Source organism: Epinephelus fuscoguttatus, linkage group LG9, assembly GCF_011397635.1.
Source record: "Epinephelus fuscoguttatus linkage group LG9, E.fuscoguttatus.final_Chr_v1".
Classification (NCBI taxonomy): Eukaryota; Metazoa; Chordata; class Actinopteri; order Perciformes; family Serranidae; genus Epinephelus; species Epinephelus fuscoguttatus.
The window spans coordinates 13,494,934-13,522,809 of NC_064760.1; the positions used below are offsets into that span (position 1 = coordinate 13,494,934).

Genomic DNA, 27,876 nt, shown 5'->3' on the forward strand with positions numbered 1-27,876 from the left:
CCTCTCTTTTGTTGCCTTTCTCTTGCCGCCTCTCTTTGTCTTCCATCTGAATTTATTCAAGTGTATAGCTGACCAGAAAACAAGTTTTATTTGTGTGGTTTGCAGTGTAAAGTATACCACACAAACTGCTGCTTTAATTGTTGGGATTAGCTTTGTAGATAAATAGCTGATAATCTCTTTTGCCTTGTGTCCCTTTTTTGTTGTTTTTGTAAACTGCAGTCTTATTATTAATCTTATCTTTATCTGCTTAATATTAATATATCAATATTGTATTCATGAGGGCAAAATTCAGCAGATTCATTTACCAAATGTGCATCATCTTGCTATGATGAATTCATGAAACTGTGCGTATAGTGTAACCACAATTGTGCGGCCACATGTTTGAGAAGCTCCCAACACTGGTGTTCATTTCTCCTGTTTCCTTCCCTCTCTGTGTCTTGTCCCTCTTCATTTCCATAGCAACCTCCTGTCCAACCCCTATGTGTGTGATTGTCATTTGGCCTGGCTTGGTCAGTGGCTGAAGAAGACCAGGGTGGTCAGTGGAAACCCTCGCTGTCAGAGGCCAGCCTTCCTAAAGGAGATCCCCATCCAGGATGTGGCCAACCCAGACTTCACATGCGACGGTGAGCCCCCCCTCTTTACTCCCTCACTCTGTACTGACTCTGCTAAATGTTTTCTTTTCTTTCTTGCTTCATTAACACAATTAGAGATAACAGTGCTTACACATAAAACACTGTTAAAAGAGGATCAACACTGAAATACTGTAGTGAACAACACCTGAAAGTGTGTGGGACTGGTCTACCAAGTTCTATGGGACGTGCATCCAGTATTTCAACGTATCTCCATACAACAATTTGTATGATATCACATCAATTAGCGCACAACAAATGATCTTAGGTACTTAACATGAAGTCACGTAGGTTAGGTTTACGCGAGTGAAGTTACTGTGGTCAGGTTTAGGAAAAGAAAAAATGGTGACAAGGTACCTCAGACTAACTTTGGCCCTGATCACACAGACAGCGTTTTAGTGGCTGGAGGCGGCTTTTTGTAATTGATTTGAATGAGAATGAAGCTTTTTGCTCGTGGTTTTTGCACCTGGTGTTTTTGCTGGAGAGCTCTGAAAAAACTTCAGCTCAAAGCAGAAGAACGCCCCACGTCATCTCTTTTTTTTCTCATCTTTTTTCCCATTGTCCAGCCGGATGATTTAAGAGGCGGCAGGTCAATCTGTAGTGGTCATGAAAACAAGTTTACAGTTGGTAAACAGTGGAGGAGAAACTCTCGGTAGTGGTTGCTGGATACCCAGAGCTATACGGCCCGACGATAGACAGCAGATGATCAAACTGCGCTGAGTCATTCCAAAATATGCCTGGAAACAGCCAACATGGAGGTGAAGCTCCTGGACCAACTGGTGGTACTCCCTGTGATCCACCCTCTCTTTTAGGGTCTCATGTACCCACACAGATCTTTGTTTCCCTGTGCCCAACAAACTATTTACTGACAGCCTCTCACCCTCAACCAGGGCTACAGCAAGTACCCTCTGCCTCTGCTTCAGTAACTAGATACAAATTACTGTCAAATAACTAAAATAAATAGATAAACAGTAGAATGATTACACAGGAAGGTTAGAATAAGGAGGTGCATTGTTTCCTGGCGTGATCAGGGCCTTAAAGTTCACTTGGCTTCACACAGTTCCGAACACTGATCTCAGGGAAAGTCCTGCAGCCTTCCTAATTACATGGGTTACACACGTGTTACTGGCTCATGATTAAGTGGAATTTAATTAAATTGTGGTGCATTATTTTTATAGGTAAGTGTATTAACAGTGTATGGGAACAGCCTGAGCATTTATGAATCCAAACTAAAGGTCACACTCTGAAAACCTGAAACAAATGACATGTGTCACTCAGCAGCCTGGTGTCCTGTACAGATAAGAGCATGAGTCAGGTGATTGAAAGGTGAATTAAATGTGTCTTTGCATCATGTTTACTCATCCCAATTACTGACTGCATTCTCAATTTTTCAAGAAACATATTCAAGGGAAATTTCCACATGGAAGGTTGTTTCATGTTCGGTGATAATGCCCAACACAACTTTTAATAAAGTTTTTAAGGTCTCTCGTGAGACATAAAGGTTAGTAATGGGCGGAAGGAAAATAAGTCTAATAAAACTGTGAAATTCGTGGAAATTCCTGCTGCAGTGGAGCATCGGGCGGTGAGAGAAAGGTCAAGACTATTTATGTTGTTACAACTGCAGTTTTACATTGGGGGTTTTACCCAGAGTGACTCACAATGAGTGCCCTAATTACGCTGAGGAAAATCACTTGTTCTCAGGAGGATTTCACTGATATCACAATGAAATCTTGTCGCATCCTGAGAGACCTCAAGTCTTTTTGTTTGCGCTGGACTTGACTGAAGTGAGCTTATCTTCAGCTCCGATTCTCATCTTTTGTGTCAGACTTTAACAACCCCTCCAGATACTCATTGCAAAACTTCCATCATCCCATGAAGCCAGCAGATACACGCGCACACACACACACAGACATCTTCAGCAGGGTATCATGAGGACAGAATGATCAGTAACTACTGGCAAACAGCAGCTGTAGATGACATCAGCTTGTGGTTTCTACAGTGACGTTGCTGTTACCACGACGATGCCTGCCTATAGCGACCGAGGCCGTCGTCTTGGCCGCCAAGTTTGACGCCATAGACAAAGTGTGGTCTGGCTCTCATGTCTATTACATCTTTGTTTCTTTTTTCCCCTTTTTCTTTCTTTATAGCTTTACACTTTAAACTCCTTCCGATCTGCCTTTTTTCTCTCTTTCCATCTCGCTCGGCTTCCCTCTCCCTCCTGAGTTTCTTTGAATTCATTACACTTTTCTAATTTCCTGTAGCTGCTCTGCAACCATTTACTGAAAATGAGTTTGGAAAGTAGTTAGCCGGGTTGGCTCGAGTAAGGAAACTCTAAGATGGTATCAGATCTTAATATTCATTCTTGAATCCTGCACACACACACACACAGACACACACACACACACACACACACACACACACACACAGAAATCTACCTTCAAGCACACTCAGCTGCACAAACATAAATTTGAATGGCTGATACGATACTCAGACCCTTGTACTGCTGTCCTTATGAGGACCTTACAGTTACTGTATGCCATATCGCTAAAGCTGTGGATGAGATGAAGTCTTTCCACAACTATCTGACAGTTTTTTATGACATTAAAGGAATACTTCACCCATAAAATGACCATTTGTGTGTTACCTTGAATTTGTGAAGAAAACATGCCTCTACCAAGAACATATGGATTTATAGAGGACCATGTTTAACAACAGCAAAACTACATCAAAACTTCTGTTATTATCCGGTCGTATGCTCAGCACTTCCCAACAAATGCAGTTTTGCCAAAACCTTACTGTTTAAAACTGAAAGTGAAACATATCTATGCTCTCTTCAAAACCAGACTCCAGTACTAGAATTATGGCACGGTGATGCAGTGTTTAGCACTGTCAACTTCATCCCTCAGTCCAAAGACATGCAGGTTAAATGGTGACTTTAAATTACCCATTGGTGTGAATGTGAGTGTGAATTGTTAGCCCTTTTTAGATAGGAATTGTGCAAATTTGCAGGAAAGCCCAACAGTCTTCTTTCAGCATTGGCAGTATAAAAACAAAATCAAGGAGTGCAGCAAAATGCCGCCTGCCTACTTTTTTTTTATACAGAATGCGCCTTTTACGGGGCAATGGGGGGTGTGAGCAAGTAACAAAATGTGTAGCTCAGCGTGTGATGTAAACAGTGACGTGGGAGGGAAGCCTCGGCTGGTCAGTCCTTCAGCGATTCTCTCGTAAGTCGGCCTGTTCTTCACCGTACCCGTCATCTGATGGTTAACGGCCTCTTCGTTTGCGAGGGCAAGGAGGGCACGCAATTCCTTGTCTCCCCAGTTGCTCATCTTTACAGTGTCTGTCAGGTTTGTGTTTCCCTCTTGCTACTAGCTGCTCGCTAATTCCTGCTATCAGCTGTTTCCTGTTTATCCAACGCCAGTGAGTCGCACGTGCGGCGTCATCAACAGCTCTTCCCACAAGTCTTCAACAGCCCCTCCCGTTGCGAAAGGCCGCCTCGGTCTGTTTAAACTAAAAGGGTTCCGCCAATATGTCTACCCTACAAGGTGGAAAATTGGGCACCTCAGATCAACTCGCCAATCCGGCTCTGTGTGTCTAAATGCTCGCAGCTTGCCAGCAAAATGGCCCAACATTCACGGAAAATCTGGCAGTGTAAAAGGGGCTGTTGTCTGTCTTTGGGTATCAGCCCTGTGATAGTCTGGTGACCTGTCCAGGGTGTATCTCACCTCTCACCCAATGTCAAGCTGTGATAGGCTACAGCCCCCCCACCCCTGCAACCCTGAATAGGATAAGTGATTATAGACAATGAATAATAAATGAGTGAGCATATGACTGGATAAATGAGACTTGGAGTTGTGTGAGAGTTTTGTAAATGGATGTTTTTATGTAGTTTTGCTGTTATTAAATGTGTTCCCGAATCAGTTGATAAATTATTGTGTTCGCCGTTTTCTGTGGAGGCCTGTTAGAAAGATAGTTTTCTTCACAAATGTAAGGTAACACATCATGACCAATTGCCATACAAATAGTCATTTTTTGGGTGAGGTGTTCCTTTGTTTATAAAGTGAATTTAGATTCATGTTTGAAACATGTTTAAGTCCGTTAAATAAATTTGTTTAATTATCAAAGTGACAGGAAGTTTTTTGAAAGTGAGTTGGAGCCGAGGTGACACATTAAATGCCTAATCTTAACTCAGTGCTTGTCACAATTCTAAAAAAAAGTCAACATAGTACAACGTACAGACAGTAGTAAAGTAGTAAATTAATGTGTAAGAACTGAGGAGCTGCATACAGATATAGAAAATCATTTGAGCTGAATGTATGTTAGTATGTTCTGGTGCCTCTGTGCTGACGACAGCTGTGGTCGGGGGCATCTTCTTTTCACACTTAAACATCCATCCCTCTCATTCTTGTGAGCGCAAGATCTAAAGAACACCCAGAGGAAATTTCCTCAAATTTGGCACAAACATCCACTTTGACTCTGTGATGAACTGATTAGATTTTGGTGGTCAAAGGTCAAGGTACTATAACCCTACATGCAAAGGTCACTGTGACCTCACAGAACACGTTTTTGGCCATAGCTCAAGATTCATACACTAAGTGTGACAAAATTTGGCACAAATGTGTATTAGGATAAAATGATGAAGTGATGACATTTTATATGCAAAACTTTAAAGGTCAACTTAACTGCGACATCATTAGGGCAGGCATTTGGTCGAATACTGATCTAGTGACACTAATCTTGGTTCCACCTTGAAACTCTGGTGAGTGCAACATCCGTACTGTCCTGGCCACATATGAGTCAGGACAGACATGGATGTAAACTGCAACTTAACTGGCTGGCGGAGTCATACAAGCAGGAGGTAGTAATTCTAGTTTGACCTTGTAAACTACAGTTTAATATGGATTCTTTTCATCCCATGGTCAAACACGTTTGTTTGTTGATGGAAATCAAAGATCTGGATCATCACCAGCATCAACTGAATTGTACCTTGGCTGAAGTCCCAACCATCCTCAAAGGTTTGAAGACATCCTGCTGGCAGTCAGAAAAACAAACTACCAAACAGGGTCAACATGGCCTCTTGGCGACAGTTAAATCTGCACACTCCAAAGGTGTAAATCTCAAACTGGTTCTCAAAAGAGCAGGAGCAAAGAAACGCACACACACAAAACCAAGGTCCCCATGTCCGGTCTATTTATAGTTGAGTAAAATGACTGTTAAGTTGTCCAGAGGCAGCCGGGGGAAAGGTAAAGTTAATTGAATTTGTGAGAAGATATTTAGCGCACATTTAGATGTTAGTTCAATCAGCCAACTGTGGAGTGAGTCAGCCCACGGCTACACCTCCCCGTGGACTCTATAGCTACACACATCAGATAAGACACACACATACACTTGCACACACACTGCTCCACACACAGGCACGTAAGCGCCCATTTGCTCGACATTTAGACATTAGTACAATTAGGAAACTACAAAGTGAACGAGGAAATGGCCATAGGACAGAGGGGAGATAGCTATTTAACAAACTGAATGTGCACCAAACTCGTACACTTATCCTAAAACGTGTGCATGTACATCATCGCAGCCCATGGCAGCATATGGGCACAGAGGCACAAATACACAACCAAGGAAGAGACAGGAAACAGTAAAAACTTTCTCCCTCCTAATCTTTCCTTCTGTCGTCACACACACACACAAGTACACACCAACTCAGATTGCAGTTGTGTTATGATTGGCTTAGTGTCCAGTCGTCATTATCCTTCATTATGGTTTTAACTCAGCTCGTTTTACATTTGGGACCGCAGTTCAACTATTTACATACTGCAGCGCTAGATTAAAGCTGTGAGTGTGTGTGTGCGTGTGTGTGTTTGTCTGTCAGTCAAGGAAATGGAGGGCGTTTTAAGCCAAGAACAACTCTGTAGTCTGTGATCCTTCTTATCTCTGAGTGTTAAACGATTACAATCACTCAGATGTTCTTTGGTCCCCGCCATATGTTTGTGTGCACATGTGCGTGTGAGTGGAACGAAGCTGCACAGCCTGAACAGTCTCTCTAACAGTACAGCTGTTCACTTTAACTCAATCGTTTTTCTAAAAATCTGTTTCTTTACACCATGACTAGAGGCGTGAATTTTAAGACAAAAAGCAAGTTGCAGGTTTCCCAATCTTTAAGGGCCTGACAAACCAAGCCGACAGTCGGTTGTCATTTAATGTCGGGCCGTTGTTAGGTGTCTGTTGTCTCTGCTGTTTCGTTGTGTCCTGTATTGTTGGTGCTAGTCGGCCCTTGTTGGCTGTTTTTTGGTCGATTCAGTGTGTTGAATCAGTGTTGGAGATGATGAATGAAATCACTGTGGTTGGCAGCTCAGTGCACAAGAGGAGAAACTGAAGAAAGGAAAGCAAACACAACTGAAGTCAAGAGAACTTGAGTTTGAAACAAAGTTAAGTCAAAAATACTGCAGTCAAAGAAAACTTTATTTCCATTGCAGTATTATTATTGGTGGTATGGCTCTGTTCTGGGGCTTCTCTGCCTTTTCTAGGCCTACACAGGGTTGGAAGGTTGCAAAGCAGCTTGCAGAGGAAGCAGCAACAGTAGACAGGCCAGAGCAGTTTAAACAGGGCAAAGAATTGCCTTTTGGTTTTATAGAAAGGAATCATGTGATCTATCAGCTGACTCACTTCCATCAATCAGCTGCTCCATCAGTTGATCGGGCTGTTAGAGATCAGCTGATGTAGCTGGGATGTGAGCTGAGCTTGATATCGTGTCCTGCCTGAACTAACGCTATGCTCAATTTGTTATATGTGTTAGATTATTGTTTTAGCCATTGAGGTCTTTAGCAGAAACGGTTTGTAAGTGTGTTTTTGGTCGCTAGAGTGCTGTAAATATCCTTTGTTCTTTCAACATTGGATTGTATCATTAATGTGCTAACTAGCTAACTAGCATCTTGAATCTGTCCTGTCAATCTTTCGGTTTCCCTTTTTGAATGACGAACACAAACTACCACCCTCTGCTGGTATAGAGAGTTATTTCCTCATATGCAGATGCAAAGTGCACATGCTAGTTAGCAGTTGGCTGTAGTCTTTGCGGTGTGTTCAAGTGCACCTTTTTGGCAGCAACGCAACAGTTGGCCTTCGTCACCACTAGTTCTTTGATGTCAATTTGGTGTGTCTGGGCCTTACTAATAAAGTTTTCCAGATGAATATGAGGCGGCATGGTGGTGCAGTGTTTAGCATTGTCACCTCACAGCAAGAGGGTTCCTGGTTCAAACGTGGGGTGAGGGGTTTGAACCCAGGGGTGGGGGAGCCCTTCTTTGCGGAGTTTGCATGTTCTCCTGTGTCAGCGTAGGTTTTCTCCAGGTACTCCGGCTTCCTCCCACAGTCCAAAGACATGCAGGTTAATTGGTGACTCTAAATTGTCCATAGGTGTGAATGTGAGTGTGAATGGTTGTCTGTCTCTGTGTATCAGCCCTGTGATAGTCTGGTGACCTGTCCAGGGTGTACCCTGCCTCTCGCCCAGTGTCAGCTGGGATAGGCTCCAGCCCCCTGCGACCTCTCACATGATAAGCGGTAACAGAAAATGAATGAATGAAGATGAAAATGATATCATACATATTTCACGGATGCATTTCGTGCATGAAACAACAATCCAGGTATTAAAGCCACAGACTGCTGTATATGATTTACCTCAGTTTGTTGCTGTATTTCCGTGACTTTGCATAGTCATTGCAGACCGTCCCACCAACATCTGCTCAGTGTTTGTCCAGAATCATCTGAGGCGTTTTGATACCACTGTGACCTGCCTGCAAGTCCTGAGCCAGATGCTGAACCACACCAGTTAAGCAGCCTCTGGTCATTTGATATGGATTGTAAAGCACTCTTTAAAAGTGCTGAGTGCAGAGTTGATTGGAATTGACCAAGTACCACACTTACAGTTCAGTCTTTATCTCTTTTCATCCCTCTCTTTCTCTCTCTCTGCTCTCCTTTTTCTCTTTTGCTCTAACCTGCCTCAACCTCCTTCCCCTCGGTCCATCTCATTTCCTCCTCCCTTGTCCCTCCCTGTTGCTCTTTTTCTCTCCCTCACCTCTGCCTCTTTTTTAATTTATCTGTCCTCCTCTCCCCTCTCCTTCTTTCTCTTTGTCTAACATCCCACTTTCTCTTTCCCCTCTCCATCTCTCTCCAGGTGCTGAGGATAATGGTTGTCTTCCTACGTCTGGTTGTCCTGACGTCTGCACGTGCACAGACGGCGTGGTGCGATGCAGCAACAGAGGGCTGCACTCTCTGCCCAAGGGCATTCCCAAGGACACCACGGAGCTGTGAGTCACGCGTGCACGTACACACACACACAGACAAACTCAAACACAAGATGCACACGTTCACCTTTGTTCAAATACAGCAACGCACAAAAGCCAATGAACATACCGGCAGACGTGCACGCACACACACTGGAACGGGCGTTTGTGTCAATGCTTACTCTCCAATAACATGCAAAGTCACAGCCACACACACAGTCACACACTGCTGCAGTGCAATATTGATGCAGCAGTTTGCCCTCTGCTGCTTCAGTAACTAACACACCATTTAGTGAATACACACACACTCTCTCTTTTCCTTTCTTCCTGTGTGACTTGATGGGTTTAAAGGCAAGAGTGCTGCAGGTACTTGTGTGTTGGAATGTGTTTGTTTGAAAGGTAATGTCATGAATCTATGAATCACCGCAGATAGTTTATCCACAACACACAGTCTCATTCTGTCTAATACTTTATATTGGCAAACAGAGATAGATGGAACAATTGCCAAAGCAGTTACAGACAGCTGAGAGGAGATACCAGAAAGTGTCCTTGGGTTATTTTGTTAAAAATATTTCACAAATTGCACGTAAGAAAGACTCAGTTTTCAATGCTATAATGCCAAAAACACCTGTAAAGAAGCCATGGTCCACATTTTATATTTAAATTCTTTGCCGGAGCTTTTTTAGCTTTTGTCTAGTACAATAATGAGATATTCTTTTTCAGATAGGTCACACTACAAGAGACACCAATAACAAAGAAACAAATGCTTGTATTTGTAATTATCTACAACAGTTTTAATACTTTGAATTATTTATTTGCCTTGTTATTCCCCCGTATAGTGCAGCTGCTACATCTTGTAACTCGCTTTGTCCTGTTAATTTCAAGCGAGCAGGAATCCCTGTAGCAAAGAGAGACACCGATATAGGAAATGTCTATAATGATAGTAATTGTTAGAATTGATGTAGGATAAAACAAGGGTAAAACAATGTTAATCGAGATTGGGGAATTTAGAAAAAAAAGTAGGAACACAATTTGTCGTCAGGAAGGTGAATAATTGTGCACACACACACACGCAGAAACCCCTCTAGCTGTGAAATAGGTCTGCTCTGCGGGGTCAATAGCAGTGATTAGGTATTGATCAGGCTGAAGAAGACACTCCATCATACTGTCCACATGACCTACTTATGACCTGAGAGGGAGAGAGGGACAGAGAGCAAGGGATCATAAAATGTGTGTGTGCTGGAGTGTATATGTGGTTTACTTGTTTGTCACAGACGAATCAGTAGGTGAATATTGTGTGTTCATATATTTGTTTAAAGCCACATGTTGAAATTGTCTCCACAGCCTCAGCTGGGCAGGTTCACACTAACACACTTGTAATCTTGTCATCTTGTCCCGTCTTGATTTGCAGTCAGGTGAATTCAGAGCGATAATCTTCCACAGTCATTTACTTATGCAGAAAGTGTAACGTAGCTGCTGGAATCAAATCAGTGTAAAAGCTAACGTGTGATGACAACAATGTTAAAGAAATTAACATTTACTTTCCAAAGAGGTCTTGTCTGGTGCCACACATGACCTGTACTGTATTTGCTACACATATTTGAGTCCTCATATTTGTCCTTTTTTCACTGTCACTCTCTCCTGTCAGATAAAAGCAAAATGGGATTAAAATAAAAATCGATTTAAAGATGGGATCTCGGTCTTGTCGAACAAATATTTAGCTTTGTTCTTTGTTTAAAGGAATAGACCTTCATTTTGGGAAATACATGTATTCACTTTTTTGCCGAGCGTTAGATGAGAACATGTCACTTTCATGTCTGTAAGTATGGAGCTACAGGAGGGGGGCAGTTAGCTTAGTGTGCAGACTATGAGACAGTAGCCCCATTTCCACAGAGCAGTACGGTACAGTTCAGTTTGGTATACTTTTTTTCCCATTTCCACTGTGAAAAGTTGTGGATGGTACCAATGGAGCCGTTCTGTACTGTCCCCATTTTTGGTCCCCCCTCTGTTGGGGTATCTAGCACACAGATGTGGTACTAAAAGGTGGAGCTGTGAACACTGCAGTCTGTTGATTGGTCAATAGAGGACGGTCACTCTGCTCAGGGCTGAGTTGTGGCTGGTTTTGAGGCTCATGTAACCACTGTTCATACTGTGGAGAGTTTTATTAGTAGACTGTAACTATAAAATGAAAGGATGTTTTGCTGCCTCTAGCAGCAGCTGGAGTCTGAGAAAAAAAATAATTTAATCCACTGGGCCGACTGCCGGCGACTTTTAAGGTGGAACATTAACTTGTAATGTTACTCAATGCATGAATCACGTGAATCCATCAGCACCTTCAATATGGTGTGGATCTTCAAGCGTTTATATTTATATTAATTTAGATAGGGGTATGTGAACTGCATATATACCAATCCAAAGGAAAAAAAAGCATCATGGAGTATAGTTCCTGTGGGCTACGGCAACACTAAACCCCTGAGCTTACCTGAGAAGGACTAAATGCACACCTGCTATTTTTAAATATCCCATGGAGAGAGACTCTCACTGCAGCCTGTTCTGTTTTGTTCTGAAAATGTCGGCATGCAGCCTCGTTCTGTGGACGATAAACGAGGTGCAGACTGATAAAGAAGGAAATACAATGAGTGCTGGACGGAGCAGTGAGTGACAACAACCCCGCCCACATTTAAAAGTACTGTTTGTGGTGACAACACTAGTGTCTAGGTACCATGTCTGAAGGGTTACTTTTGGGTCCAAAGGTACCATACTGAAAGTGTTTGGTGGAAATGGGGCTAATGGATCCAACTGCACAGATAAGCAAAAACTCCCTTCACCTCTTCTGCAAAGGAGCAGGACACACAGAATCTGCAGTGGGCTTGCCTCTTTTTTTTTTCTTTCTTTTTTTGCTGCATGTTTTTGTAGTTATTATGCATATTTTTGCGGTTTGGTATCTCCTGGTGGAAATTTTATACCTATTTGTAGTAGCCATGTGTCTCTCTTTGCAGTTGCTTTGCATCTCTACATGTTAATTTGAGTGACATTTTGCAGGTTGAAGGCCTGGGGGCCTCTGACACTTTGGGCCCCTGGGAAATGTGCCTGTTAGGCCCATTCAGTAATCCATCCATGAGCTTAGCATTAAGACTGAATGCAGGTGGTCACATCTGGCTTGGCTCTATTTAAAGTTAAAGGATATGCATGCCAACGCTTGTGAAGCTCACAACACAGTTTTACTTTTCAAAATCTGCTCTCCAACTAAATGCAAAAAAGATAACTTGTGGTTTTTACAGCGAGTTATATGCTGCAGTTATTTTATGACCAACAACAGCCAGAGGAGTCTTGTGGTCACTGTGAGGTTGCCAGGCAACCATCGGAGCTCCTGCACTGAAGTAGTGGGTGGATGGATAAACTTTTGTTTTGAACTTTGGAAGGAGCTGCGCTAGCTGTTTGCCCCTGTTTCCACTCTTATTGCTATGCTAAGCTAAGCTAATACGCCACGGGCCCTCGCTCAGCTGTAGTCGAGTGGGATTGATCTTCTCATCTGTCGACGAAAGGAAACAAAAGTATATACCAAGTCTGAACGATTTGTTTTATTCTTACTCTGTTAAGTTTGTAGCTGATCACATTCACATAGCACACAGCTGAGTGAATGTAAAATACACCATACTCCTCTGGTTCATGCAGATATGCTATAAAAAGGTAGATTTGAGGTCTGTTTCTACCAGCACAACTCAAACTCATCCCCCTCTCCGCTCATCTGCCTTTCACATCCTCCATCACCTGCAGTAATATGACAAAAGTTGCAAAACTGATGTGCTATATTTCAATTTTCTCACCCCCACAGGCCTATTTTGAATCTAAATGTATATATGTAATATATTCTGCATTAACTATGCACCTTCCCTTGCAGTTACCTGGAGGGTAATATGCTGACATCTGTGCCCAAGGAGCTGGCAGGCCTGAAGCAGCTGTCACTGGTGTACGTACCTCTCCCATGACCTTGAACAGAATACACATATCCTCACGCAGACAGTTTAGAAACATGCATCTGCTCAGCGTGTTCTGTCATGTGTGTATTTGTCTGTGTGCATTTACTGTATGCTTGTATCCACACAGGGACCTGAGCAACAACAGCATCAGCACATTGGCCCCCTTCACCTTCAGCAACATGACTCAACTGGCCACACTGTGAGTTACCATGGCAACACGCACACACCTAGTCATGAATGCACACACCCCCGCCCATGTCTTGATGGGTTTTGTGTGTGTGTGAGGTTAAAAGCCGCAAGATAAATCAGTGTTTTCTTCTCTTAACGTTGATTAATCGCCCTCTTCTCTCCTCCTTTTTTTTCTTCATAGTTTCCTGCTTTTTCTTTTCTCTCCCATTTTTTCTGTATCTTCATCTTTCTCTACCTTTGTCATTTCATCTTTCTTACTCCTCTCCCTCCAGTTTTTCCTCCTCTGTCCTCCTTTTACCCCAAATATTGCCACACTCCTCTCGCTCCTCTCCTGTTCTCTCCTCTGTCTTATTCCAAGCTTTATCATCTTCCTCTTTACATATTCATGTGGTATCTGGCTTTCCTGTCTTCCTGTTTCTTCCTAAAACTTCTCAAATCTATCCTTTCGCTTTTCCGCCACTCACTAAATGAACCTATTGGATAATAAGCTGCTTTAGCTCCTCTTAAATTCCCCTCTCTTCAGCTCTTTACTGCCATTCTGTCGTACATACAAATTCCTTTTATTGCTAACTTAGTCTCTTTTTTTGCCTTTAGCTAATCTACCTTATCTATCACATGGATTTTACATCAACTTAGAGGATTTTGTGTGTCCAGGGAAAGTACATTTGCTCTTTTCCAGCAACGCCTAGTTTTATATTTCATAGAATTGCACTCATTCACGCCTGGGAGCTGCCCAGCGCAACCACAGGCTTCTACTGTTAGCCCGCAGATAGCATCAGTGGAACACTTGCTGAGTTAAATGCCTTGCTCAAGCACACCTTGCCAAGAGTTGAAGAGGTATAGGTGGAGGAGAGTGTTTCTTTTTCCACATTGGATTTTCTTAATCTGTTGATTTATTGGTTGTTAGGCTCTTTTCTCCAACTTCTACGCCAGTTGTTAACCTGAAGTTGGAGATGAGAAAGAATTTGGGTTTTTCCTCTTTCTTCTGAGACACATTGAGCCCTCTTGATAATCATTAATAATCATTAAGCATTACTTAAAGTCCTCATGAAAAATATACTTTCCCAGTTTTAATCCTGTGTGCCTGCGTTAACAGATCATTTAGGTCTTGTTATATGACAAATATATGTCAAGAAAATCAGTATTTTTACATCTGTCTTTCCTCTTTCTATGAAACCACGTAAACAATTTCAAATGTTTGATGACTTGTCCTGTACTCAGGAGCATTTACAAAACTTTGTCCAACAAACTGGTACTTTGAGCGACAAGCTAGCCACACTGGCTATATAAAACCACACGTCACTGTTTGTGGGTTGTGGTAGCTAACAGAGCAATATGGAGAGAGATAGGAGGAGATGTTTGTGAGCAAAACCTTTGTTTCCAATTCCAAACAATGCAGCAGATGTCTAATTCATCCAACACCCCCTCATCCACCTCCTGACCTAAGACGAGGGAGGTGTGTGTGTGGAGCCAGCAGTCCGAAATACGTCACAATACGGAAGCTAAAGACACTCTAACTTCTGTTTCACATGGACGTTAATTGAAGAGCATCAGGAGCCAAAAGAAAAAGTGCTGAGATCCAGTGTTGGAGGCTGCTGTTGTCTTAAGGGTGATCAGAGAGCAACAGTCAGCTTTTTACACAAGGATCATTATCTGACTTAATAATGTTAAAATAATGATAGCGCGCTGAAATAGCCAACTTCATCTCATTCGACCCTGATCAGAATTCTGTCCACAAGTGTTTCACTCACCTTCATTCATTACTAAACTTAATTTCTGGTTCATTTGCAGTTTTAAGAGAGAGAAAATACCTGTGGTGTTGGAGCTTCAGCTTTGCCTCTGGCACTTTTTAACCTCTGAATACTTTTTCTGCTTCATTTCAGATGTGGCCGTCTTGTTTATTTCCCTTTGCTTAACCCACAGCGGCAACTGGTTCTGGGCTAAGTTACTGTATAAGCCAAAATCTGCTGTGTCACCTCTCATATCTTCCCTCTTTTTTATCTCTTTATATTAGTCCCTCTACATTAATTTTTATGTATCGAGGGATGTAGACTGAAACACAAGAAAAAAACCATTTGAAATGAGTACAGCCAAGAAAATAATACTGTGGAAAAACACCATCCTGAGTCATAAACTAAGTCTTGTGACCTTGCTCATGTCCTCTGTCTTCCAGCATCCTGAGTTATAACCAGATCCGCTGCATCCCGGTCCATGCCTTCGATGGGCTCAAGTCACTTCGCCTGCTGTGAGTAGCAAGCTTCATCTTTAAGTGCCGCAGTGGATTCAATATTCAACACTCCCCTTCGCTAGTTGTTGTACAGAGCTAAATCAAAGTTTAATCACTCCCCTGGTGCCAGGGCCGAGTGCCACGTTAAGACCCAGTCACAAAATGAGTCGCAGTCACCCAATCATTTGTTGTTTCAGGGTACTAAAAAAGATAAAAGTGACAATCTCTCATCCCCTCTTTAATACTCCCTCTCTATCTGCATGCTCTGGCCTCTCTCTCTCCCCCTGTGTCCCTTCACTCTGTCTCCCTCTCTGTGTCTCCGTCTCTCTCTCCGCCCAGTGTTGTGTTTGATGAATCGACCTCCAGCCTCTGTTTCTCTCAGTCATCCATCTGGTTGTCCACCCTCTGTCTCACAAAGTGACACGCGCACATGCACAATGTACACGTGAACATCGCTGTCTGACCATCCTCTCACACACATGCGAGCAGCTGCACACACCTCCGATGCTCAGTAATGGCAGAATTCACTCAGGTTTCTTAACGGTGCCATATGTGGCATTTTGAATTGAAAATTTCCACCAGCAGTGACATCACAGGGTCCAATGATACACCTGTGCATCACTGCAGCAAGGTGAGAAGTAAAATCACTGGATATCAGCAGAAACAAGATTTTCAGGGGGGTTAGGTAGGTTAGGCCCTGTGATAGTCTGGCGATCTGTCCAGGGTGTACCCTGCCTCTCGCCCAGTGTCAGCCGGGATAGGCTCCAGCCCCCCGTGACCCCTTACAGGATAAGCTGTTACGTAAAATGAATGAATAAATGTTAGGGAAAGTCATTCCGAGACCTTCCTCGAATCAGAAATGCCTCCGATACTGTCTGAAACACTGGATGGGTATCCGTGAGTAGGCAAGTCTATGCACCAATCTGACATCATGTATTTATTAATCTGCTTTATAGTTTGACACCTGCATGAAACGTCAGTTTTCCTGGAACTCAGCTCTTCTTCGCCACTTTAAACCCTACTTAAAGAGTTGATTGTGGAACCACTGGCAATTACTGTTTTAAAGGAGTGAGGAAGAATTGATTTCCTTGTAAATAGCATTACGTCAGCTGTTACCAAAATGTCAGTGATTTGGCAATACTTTACACTGGAAAGTCCCACCAGTGTAGGGTTTAACCAGAGCCATGCCATACAGTCTTGTCGCCATGCCACAGCCACACTGGGTTAGTAGTATACAGCTGTTCTTCTTGTATTTAACGTAATGGTATCGAATCAGTACTGGATATACTGATACAAAAGCATAGGAATCAGTAAGGAAAAAATGGTATCAGAACATCCGTAGTGTGAACTCTTAAAATGCACACGAAACCTCATGCCTTTTACTGATATCTACCTCTGAGATTTGCACCTCCACCCCAGTATGATGGAGGTGAATGAAATTTCTCCATTGATGAACAGAAAAGATGGTCAGAGCACTCGTCTTCCATGCAGAAGGTCCAGGGTTCGAATCCTGCTGGGGTTGACGTCAGCAAAGGCATGCGGTCGCAAAAGGTTTCCACCACTGAATCAAACGGGATCAGATTCCTGGAGGAGGCTTCAGGATAAGAGAGTAACTCTGGAATCTGAGCCAAGTACTCAACGAGGGTGCGTCCGACCCGTTGTAGACGGGAGAGCCAGACGTAAAAGCGCATTCAGATGAACAGAAAAGATCCCATACACCAAGTCTTTCCAGTATTGTCTGTTACCCACGGAAGGATTATTTTTTATACGATAAAGTGATCACAAAAAACACCACAGGAAACAGAAAAAAAGTTATTTACTTATTTTGGTTATTTATTATTTAATCAGCCTTGTTGTTCCAAGAGCTAGTGGCTCTCAAAAGTAAAGACTTTATTATCCATGATCCCTGGTGTTGTGTAATGAGAAGACAATGCTGCCACTTTTGCTTTTTTGCTTTATTTAATAGTTTATAGTTGGGATTGTTTGCAACATCTTCTACTCTCTATACTGTGGTGTGAAAGTCTTAAAGCTCTGTTTCAATGGTACAGTGGTGAACAGTAACGGGAATAATCCAGCGTCCCGTGTAGACGACAACAGTACAAACGGACAATGTTGAAACATGTCTCCCAACTTCTACTTAACACAAACATGTTTGATGCTGAAGAGTTGCTGTTAAGCTGGTTGCACCAACAATAAATCCAAAAATGCTGATCTCCAATTTGTTCCCTGCCATGGGCTTTGGCTCCAGGCTATAGACTGGACCTGCATTGCGTCATCTACCCACTGTCACATCAGGAGAGAAAAATGAAAATGCTGGAAAGCAGTTGTGTAGCAGGTTAACCAAAGCTTTCACACTGAGATCTGAGGCACAAGAGATGAGTGAATATTTGCTGTCAGTGTGGTAAAACTCTAAATGATGCTGGTGACAGTTACGACTGATGGATAGCTGACGTTAGGTTGAGTGGGAGCCCGACAGATTGTGATCCGATCCCAATCATCTCCAGAGGTGGTCAGAGACGCATTGTGACCACATTAAACACAAATGTAAATGGGAATGCGTTTTCAATCAAAGAAGAACAACAACTGCATGGGCACCAGGCACAGCTGTTGCAAACCAGTATGGCAGTGGGGGCTCTGCCTTCTCTCTCACCTGTAATGTATTACAATTGGTCACAATCTTAAAAATCAGTCAGGCCTGTTTCATCCTCATCGGCCTTGCTGTTCTTCCTGACGGGCTCTGATGTATACATCAAGGAAAATGGACCAGCAAAGATTTTTTTTTTTTTTTTTTGAATATTTGTTTTCTTCTTTTCGCCAATATTGTCTCTGAAAATACATAAATTTTATGATTGCGCGCCCTCTGTAATTGTATTTTTTTTTTTTTTCAATAATGAAGACTTTTTCTTTCTGATTATAAAAGTTGTTGACAGATGTCATTGAGGCCCCATTTGGACTAATAAAAATAATAGTTCACTGGATTTATATAGTGCTTTTCAGGATACTCAAAGACAATTTACAGAGAACAACAACAGCAAACAAAAAAAAATTTAAAAAAAAATGATGCAGAAAGGGCAAAGTACACTGATTTTAGAGGTTGTAGGCAGTTTTGAAAAGGTGTGTTTTGAGGGTTTTCTTGAAGGTGAAGAGTTAGGGGGGAGTCTCTGCTGTCTTTAAGGAGTGAGTGCCAGAGGTTGAGAGCAGCAATGGAAAGGCCCTGTCCCCCCAGGCGCGGTGGTTAGTCCTGCTGGGCCTCGACCGAGTGATCGGATGTCAATCTCAATCTCAATGCAGACACTGTAGACACACGTTAAAACCAGACATATTTATGTAAGGTTAAATCATACAAGATGCATTTTAATGCAAGGTGTAAAGGATGTCTTTGGTTTTCAGTTCCCCAGATAGTGGTGTGGCCTTGATGTTTCTGAAGTACCCATATGTGCCAGTCTGATTAATGTTACTTAATACTGTTGATTTAAAAATCAGAAGGTAGAGATTTACACATAGAATTCCACATACATTACAAATGATGTTCAAGTCAAGCCCTGCCAGCAAGAAATAATGATCAGAGTCCTGCTACTTTTACCTCAAATTACTCTCCGTGGACATTTCTTCCTGGACTTTGGCCACCATAGTTTGTTCAGACAGAAAAACTCAGTGTCTCTCCTTCTTTGTTTCTGGCCTTTTCTCTGTATATTGACTGTATCTCTTACGAGGCTTTCACCTTGCAGAAGTTTAGTTATCGCTTTTTTGTTTCTTCCCTCCTTTCTTCCTTTCATTTTAGTTGATGTTGCCGTGGGGACTGATCCCTCTCTGCCCCCGCGTAGCAACTGGTTGCCAGGCAGCCATCACTGTCACTTCCTCATTACCCACAACCCCCTCTGGGCCAGCCTTACGCGGGGGCTGTTAGACCACCATACATAGATGCACACACACACACACGCAGTGATGCACACAAACATGTAAAAAGTTGCACGGATACGCAGACGTTAAGCACACACACAAGCTTCTACACTTGCATGCACAGCTGCACACTCTGGTGCACACACTGAATTATGCACACACACGCACAAACACACACACACACACACACACACACACACACACACACACACACACACGTGTACACACCACACACATGCTTTTCCAATAGTGGTGGTTTGATAGCTGTCCCCTGCTACAGCCCTTCGCTCTAATGGAATGTGAACTTATATCCAGCAGGCAACACACTCAAATGGCGAGACACAAAGGACACACACACACACACTCTGCAGTCTCTGAGCCCTTGGAGACAAAAGTTTCTGACACACACACAAACACGTGCACAAAAACCCAAAGGCACAAAACAGAAATGCACATGCTCACACCGATACACATCACAGCCTGCAGTCTGTCCCTTTGACACGAAGATTTCTTACACACACACACACACACGCGAGCACACATACACACACACTATAGTCTGCCTGATGACCATATGAGACTGTTTATATTCCATTCAGAGACCAGGACAAGCTTTATTGGCCGACGATGAAAATAAGCTTTCTGTTTATTTTGTGTTATTCTTTCATAAATATTTTATTTATTTTCCATTATAGAAGGGGATGATGGTGCGTCTGCAGCTGAGGAACCACAAATAATTTAAATAATTTAGCATGCAGCTAGTCAGGGTTGGTGTATTAGTCCACTGAAAATCTAGTATTAGGCAGCTCGGCTGTCACTTCCATTTACCTCAGATGTGATGGCTATGAGGCGCTAGGTTTGTTTAGATATTCATTGTAAAATTAGTCATGAGTGCTGTCATCTACAGGTAAGCCTTAAATGCAGCTTCACCATTTGGATCTAAATATAGAGTATGTGAAGGTGCATTGCCCCGTGTGGGACAGGGGCGCCATCTTGTGAGGTACATGCTTATCTCTGTTACGAGATTATAAGTCCCAAACAGTGTGTGGTTTACAATGTGGAGGCAGTGCATCAATGTGTCCTAATACAAGGGTTCATATGATATCCAACAAGTTTGCACCCCACGTATGACGTTATGTAACGTAATGTAAAGTTACACACTTAATGTAAAGTTACATAGGTTAGGGTTAGGAAGAGAATCATGGTGATAACGTAGCTTAAAATGACTCAAAGTTAAATGTCCCGCCTTTGTGACCCATCCACCACCCCAACCTGCCTCCTAATGAACCACTTCTTTCTTTACTCCCATAAATGCATCAGTCATGTGATCGCAGCACTCCCAAATATGTGGATCATGCACAAATTACTGGCTCATGATTAAGTGGGATATGTACGAACTTTGGTTTTTCGTAGAACAGTGCACGAGAACAGCCTGAGTGCACTGGGATCTGTTACCCAGCCTTGAGCTACCAAGTCACATGGACTTATGTTGTTTATTGTGACTTCTTTTACCAAACATGGTGGTTTGACCACTGTCCCAAAATAATTAAAATGTTGTGATGTCAGCTTCACATTGTCAATAGACCTGTCAGTTCATACTTGAAGCTTTGTTAATGTAAGTACAGTAGTAGTAGAAGTTATAGTGGCAGCATTGGTCAGTCAAGCAGCAACCTTCAGGGCTGAAAAATGACCCAATGCCAATCATAAGTGCTGAGGTGTTGGCAACTGGACTTGCTTGAGTGTCTTGAAGACATTTCGCCTCTAAGCCAAGAAGCTTCTTCAGTTCTAACGGACTGGTGCGGAGTTGCAGGCTTTAAGCACTGAGTGGGTGTGAACCCTTACAGAGTCGTTGAGGTCACTTGTGAGTTGTTGAGCAAGCCGGCCAGGGTGGGTCATCTACTCATGACTTCAATGACTCTGTAAGGGTTCACACCCACATGTAGTTCAAAGTCTGCGACTCTGTACCTGAAGAAGCCTCTTAGGTGAGAGGCGAAACGTCCTCAAGAAACTCAAGCAAGTCCAGTTGCCTACGATATAGCACTTATGGTTACCATGACCTGGACTGAGAATTTTCACCAACATCCCAAAATTCCAAAAACTGCAGTTCCTCAATTGGCCACTTGAGGCTGGCTCCAAACGTGAGTCAGTTCCCATAGTTTTGGTCTTCATAGCTAATTTCCCCCGTCATGACAGCTGTATGGGGGCTAATTTTTATGTAACGGACCCATTTAAATTTGATTAAGGCTTAAAATTATGCATAATTGAGGGTGCAGCTGCTTTGAGTGGGTTGTATGCAAGGCGTCACCTCAGCTAATCAGTCAGATCCACCCCTAGCCCCTCTACAGCCCCACCCTCTAGGCAAAATATGGTCACTTTGGGTCACATTTGGCTCCAAAAATCCAAGATGGCGACAACCAAAATGCCAAACTCAAGACTTCAAAGCTAGAGTTCACAAATAAGTGGATGACATTACCATGTTTATGTCCATTATATTATACAGTCTAAGGTCGTAGTATGATTGTAAGTATAAGTAGCAGAAATAATTAGCAGTATTTTGGGCTGAGGTCAAAGGTCAAAATGCTGTTTGACATTTTTCTCCTTGTTGCAAAAATGTGAATATAAAGACTACTTAATCAAATTAATTAAACTACAAATTAGAATTAAATGGATCAGACAGTGACTCTTGAATTTGTAACAAGGTCAGTTTAGTGTTTAATATTTATATACACTTGTCTTTCTCTCTCCTCCAGCACTCTCCATGGTAACGACCTTTCAACCATACCCGAAGGAGCTTTCAACCACCTCACCTCCCTGTCCCACCTGTAAGTGCAGCTCCATATATCTTTGTGTGTCTTCAATGCAGGTGCCGTGGATATACTTTTAATCGTGTGTGTGTGTGTGTGTGTGTGTGTGTGTGTGTAGGGCTCTTGGTGCCAACCCACTGTACTGTAACTGTGACCTACGTTGGCTCTCTCAGTGGGTCAAGGCTGGCTTCAAAGAGCCTGGTAAGAAGAAGAATCACCAATAAGATGCTGTTTAAATACCTTACATTTTCTGTTACGTACATTCTGCTGTGTAGAAGACAAGTTGTAAAGTATGGTGTTGTTTTTATAGGCATTGCTCGTTGTACTGGACCTCCTGACATGGCTGACAGGCTACTGCTCACCACACCTCTCAACAGATTTCAGTGCAAAGGTGAATGGTCTCCTCTTTATTCTGCTCTCCTTTTGTTTCCTTACCACCAGCTGTATATTCAGTGTCCATAAATATCAGCGCTGACCTGTTTTAGCTCTGGATTAATCCCTGGATTCAGTCAGATTAGTACACAGAAAGGTGATTTAAATAGGGATTAGTGGCGGCAAAAATCACGTCAATATGACTTAAATCAGTTCTGTGTTTCGACTCTTTCTACAGTACATGAATAGTTATGTCTATTCCACTGCATTCACATTATCTCAACAAAGTCCTGATTTTCAAGAAGCTTGATCCTTTTACTCGCTGAGATTGTTGAAGTATATTATCCTTGACCTTGTAGCGTTCCAGTGGAAAAGCCACACTAGTGGAAGGCATGTAAATCTGTGTGATTTACTTCCCTTCCACTGGTCTGGGTTTTGTCTTCAGGCAGTCTGCTGGCCAATAGTTGGACTTTTATTCGGTCTCAGGGTGAGTTTCAGTGCTTGAGGTGAGGAGGGCTGCCAATGCTTTTATATTTACGTGCTTATGTGCGTTGCAGACCAGGGGCGAGTGTAGCTGCCTAACACCAAGATGACACTGGGGTAAAACATTATGAAAATCATAAACTTTAAATAGCCCATTGGTCTAAAGGTGAATGTGAATATGAAAGGATACCTAACTGTTTGCTGTGGTCATTTGTCTGGTATAAAAGAAAATGGTGTTACTAGTTGTTGCGGTGACAACACATGTCAGTGGGGACGGAAAATGTGTCACACTCTAGGGCTGCGGTAATAGATTATTTTGTGATCAAGTATTCTATTGATTATTCTGGCGATTAATCGAGCAATATGATAAGAAATACTGCATGTTTTCATTAAATTACTTTAGCTTTATTTAAGGACGAGAGTAATATATAAAAGAGAAAACAATAAAAGTCTCTGAAATGAGAAATGAGCACTTGCTCAGTTGAACATGGTGGAACCCTCTGCACAAAGCTGTTCAAACTACGACTGTCTATGACTGGGTAGTTTAGACTTATTCACTGTGGTCAAGGGGTGCCTTACACCTGCTGACTCTACTTACTGCAATCCAAATTAATATACTTGCTGTACTCGATTTGTGCTTTGTACAGTTTTCTACTGTGTGTGTGTGTGTGTGTGTGTGTGTGTGTGTGTCTGGGATTGATTGAGGGGTGCGCATGTGTTAATGTGTGTGTGACTAACATAACATGAATGAAGCTAAGGCTTTAACAAATTCACTACAGCAATTTATTTTCCGTGTGTTGCTCTTTTCTCTAGCAAAACCTAGCTAGTACACATGATACATCGCCAGGTAACGTTAGCCACCATCATTATTACATCCATTATAAAGCCATAATACACGTGCGTTCTTTACATGTGCAATGAATCTCAGCTAGCAATCACTGATTAATGTTAAATGCATTAAACATGGCGTTTACGTTTCCTTGTTGTGTCGCATCTGCTCTGCATACATGGGATGTTTTGTTGTAGCACTAAGAACATGCTATTCCAGTATCCTTACTCTGTTTTGCCCACACCCTTGACAATTTCTGTCATTTTTTTTGGCATGTCTCTCGCTCTTTTCTTGTCCCTCTACCTCCATTGTTGTGCAATCCACGCTTCACATCCACGTTACAGCTGCGTACATTATAAAAGGTGAAAGTAACAGAAGCGTGTTTTGCAAAAGAAACAACCATCCATGCAAAACCCAGCACACTGTAGAGTTGTACTGGATTAACGAAGCCTCGAGGCAAATAATTTGCCTCAAAGCTTTTTAGTGATTGAATTATTTGAGTTACTTAAGCAATCGTTTCAGCCCTATCACACTCACTAGTTTAAGAACTCAGTTTTGGCCTATTCATAAACCCACACTCCTTATTGAACAGAGAGATACAACAGTACACCAATCCAAGTTTCTGCCTTTCACTGGACTAATACTAACATCAGCTTAATTGCCTTGTTAATTTATCGTAAAACACACTTCATTCAGACTTGGTAGAAACAAAATAAAACGCAGGGAAATAACAGTTACGGTAATATTACAAAAGTAAGAGATTGCTCTTTTGAAAATTTACTACTCCACTGCTCGTTTGGTCGTTACTGCAAAACTTCACCTCAGCTAGTTCACAACTTGCTGCGGTTTATTTATACAAAAATTAGCCCACCAACAAAATGGCCACCAGTGTGACCATACTGCTACGTTTATTTAAATGGGAATGTCCATTTTACTCTCATTTTGTTCCTATGGGTGTAACCTGCCCCTCACCAAGTGCATGCTGGGAGTGGCTCCAGCAGTGTGGAAGAAATTAAACGTCTGCTGTTTATATCAGGACCTTCTGTGCGGTCCTTCCACCTCTTCAGAGCACTAAATGAGATTGTCTCTTTTTAAACAAGTTACGTATATTGAGATATTGAATGCACCTCAGATACATTTTCAGGCTGGAAGGCAACAAACAGCTGAGATTAGGAGAGAAGGGCTTTAAAGCTAATCATATTATTCTGAGTGAGCCACTTTGAGTTACCTCAGGGTGTTTGTGTAAATATAAATATAGCAGTTGTTGCACCGTTGTTACATTTTCTTATTTCTGAAAACTAAGTTGCCAGACAATCAAGCCTTTATGTATCAAGGTCTATTGCTTTAAAATGGTGTGTGAGGTTGTTTGTGCTGTTGGATCAGCTCGGTCAGTGATAGAACACACTATTTTCTGAAAGAGAGTTGCCAATGTTTGTAGATAAAGAATAAGCAACAAAAACATCTCAGTCCCCTCAGCTGTATTTCAGTGGTACAGAATAGACTACAGCAGCAGCCGACCTCGAACATTACCTGCCCCGGGGCTCCCCTGGTTACAGACCAGAGGGAAAGAGAATTTAAAAGTGGACTTTTCACACACAGGAGAAGAGTACATCTTGAAAACCGTGATCCTGTACAAAGAAACTGTAACACAGGGGCAAAGTTTGCGGTGCATGTACGTCAGAAGAATCGTTGGAGCAGATTTTCCAAAAGAAAGTCAGAGTATAAAGTGGACTGTGACTCAGGTGCTGAGATCACACTCTTGTTACATCATCACACTGAATCAAACCCTCTCTTCCTCTTCTTCTTGCTTCTACATGCCCCTGCCTCTGAAACAAATCACATTTATTGCTCTCCTAAGCTCTTACTTTTCTTATCCTGTAAGGCCTTTTCTTAGCACACCATCCATTAAATGAAGTCTGTAGGAGCGCCATTTCATACAGTGTGACTAAATATGTATGTCTTTGCCTTTGACACTTGCTCCATTTCTGTCTCCTTATCTTCGTCCCTCCTTTCCCCTCCTCCTCCTTCCCCTCTCATCTGCTTCTGTTTGTGTTATCTTGCTCAGGTCCAGTAGATATCAGCCTGATGTCGAAGTGCGCCCCCTGCCTGGCAGCACCCTGCCAAAACAATGGCACCTGTGTCTCTGATGCTACTGGATCCTACCACTGCACCTGTCCATATGGTTTCAAGGTGAGACACGAGACAGCAGCATGGAGCCCACACTGTAACTAACTGCACTCCCTGAAGAAATATTATCATATTTTTGGAAAAATGAAAGAGTGATTCCAGAGAGAAGCAGACAGAGGGGTCTACAGTCTGTGTTTGAAGGATATATCCAGGATGTCAAACTGACTCAGCAGCAACAACAGGTTAAAAAGACAAAGATAGTTAGAGGCTAAAGCCGAACTATAGGCTACAGATCACAGTGTAAAAGTGAACCACCACATCACTGCTGATCGCCACACAAGACAATGAATATAAAGGGAAACTTTGCTGATATTGAACCAGCTGTGTGGCATCACAGTGTGTGCAGATGAACGGTGTTTGGCTGCCAGCTCCACCACCGTATGGGCAGGGAGGTGTGTGTCAATGCAATGCTGCACAGCTGGTTCAATATCAGCAAAGTTTCCCTGCTTCCCTTCACTGGTTCCTGTACAGCAGGGTCGGCCTTTTTTTCACTGTTATAATCATTAAAAAGCAAAAGCAGCATGTGTATACATTCAGTAGGCTATATCTTCAGTAGCTAGCTAGCTAACCCTACACTTTTCAGGGTCTGATTTTGGTTTTGGAACAGGGAAGAAACGTATATCTTTTTCCAACCTCTCCAGGTAACGAGTATCATTAATACACGACGTGCCCCAAGCACAACATTTAGCTCCAAATCCACAAAACCAGCCGGAAAATGAAGGAAATCTGAAACGATTGCATTAGAGTCAATGGAGCACAGCTGTATTGTTGTCGGACCCTGGTCTGAGCTATATGATTGGTCAGTCTGCATCCAGGGGTCAATTGTGAACTTTATATTCATAATATTCCCACAACAAGGGTGTTTTGGCCATAAAACATGGCACAGTGCCACAGGTCACCTGCTATTTGACCAAAATCACCACTGGTTTGCAACAAGATGTCTGTGGTCACATTGTTTCAATTTGCCTACAAGTTTGCATTTTCTTGATTCAAGCCATCAACTGCTCCCTATCCTCTCCTTAAAATACTTCTGCAAGGTATCAAGATGAGGATCGATCTGACCTAATCTTTAAAAACATTCCTGCACTTTTCGAGTTCAGTCGTACCTCCGTGTAACAATATGAGGTTCCAGACTCAGATTGTGATCATTTCCTGTGATGTAGTTTGGATGTATTTGAAGAACTACTTTACTTATGATTGTGAAGTAGGTGGTAGTTTGGTAAACTACAGTTTCAATGAAGTTGCCCCAACACTGGTAACATCAGAGAGAAAGTCAAGCTTTGTCTACAAAAGCACTGCAGATTACTAAACATTAGAGCTGTCACAGTGAAATCCCAGAGTACCAGTCAATATGTTCTCTATATTTATAAAAAACAAATTATTAAAAAAAAGTCTCAGATATGGTCTCATGCCAGTTTATATTGTCTCTTTTATTTAATTATTGCTATAGTTGTTAAGTTCCTCACCTTTTCCATCCTCCATGAAATGTTAGATGCATTTCCAAAGTGGCTCATCAAAATATTCATTAGCAGGAGTAGACACAGTACAAATCAGTCCTTGCACTTTTACACTGTTAGTGCCATATTCTTTCTCCTGAACCCTATAACCAGCCTCCTCTACACTGTCATACAGAGTATTATTTGGTGGTTCTTCTGTATTCTGAACCTTGTGAATTACAGGCAGCGCAGCAGTGGAGAAAATGTTACTGATGCTGCCCGATTCATGGAATTGGCTGCATGTGTGAAAGGTAGCCTAGATGGATCACCATGCTGCATAATCCTGCGGTATTAGCAGTATTATCAGGCTTAGCTCCGGCCTTGCATGCATAATGTATCCACCTGTTCGTCAATAGAGAAATGATGACTGCAGCTGGCTGCTCTTGGAGTATTGACTGATCAAAAGACGAAGGGTGTAATAATTGTCAAGACCCCTGCGTTAGGGAAGACATGCAAATCTACTAGTGAAGGGGCAATTTGTGTCAGAGTGTGTGTGGAATA

The 27,876-nt window shown here is 42.4% G+C and overlaps 1 protein-coding gene across 1 annotated transcript in view; it reads left to right on the top strand.

The window, feature by feature from the left end:
- The window catches only part of slit3 (slit homolog 3 (Drosophila)), a 353,029-nt gene that overhangs the window by 282,742 nt on the left and 42,411 nt on the right, over positions 1–27,876 (top strand). The window contains exons 18-26 of the mRNA XM_049586786.1: positions 460–623; positions 8,800–8,932; positions 12,810–12,878; positions 13,016–13,087; positions 15,251–15,322; positions 21,955–22,026; positions 22,127–22,209; positions 22,319–22,399; positions 25,758–25,882. Of these exons, the coding sequence (XP_049442743.1) occupies positions 460–623; positions 8,800–8,932; positions 12,810–12,878; positions 13,016–13,087; positions 15,251–15,322; positions 21,955–22,026; positions 22,127–22,209; positions 22,319–22,399; positions 25,758–25,882 (871 nt within the window). The remainder of the gene's footprint in view (positions 1–459; positions 624–8,799; positions 8,933–12,809; positions 12,879–13,015; positions 13,088–15,250; positions 15,323–21,954; positions 22,027–22,126; positions 22,210–22,318; positions 22,400–25,757; positions 25,883–27,876) is intronic.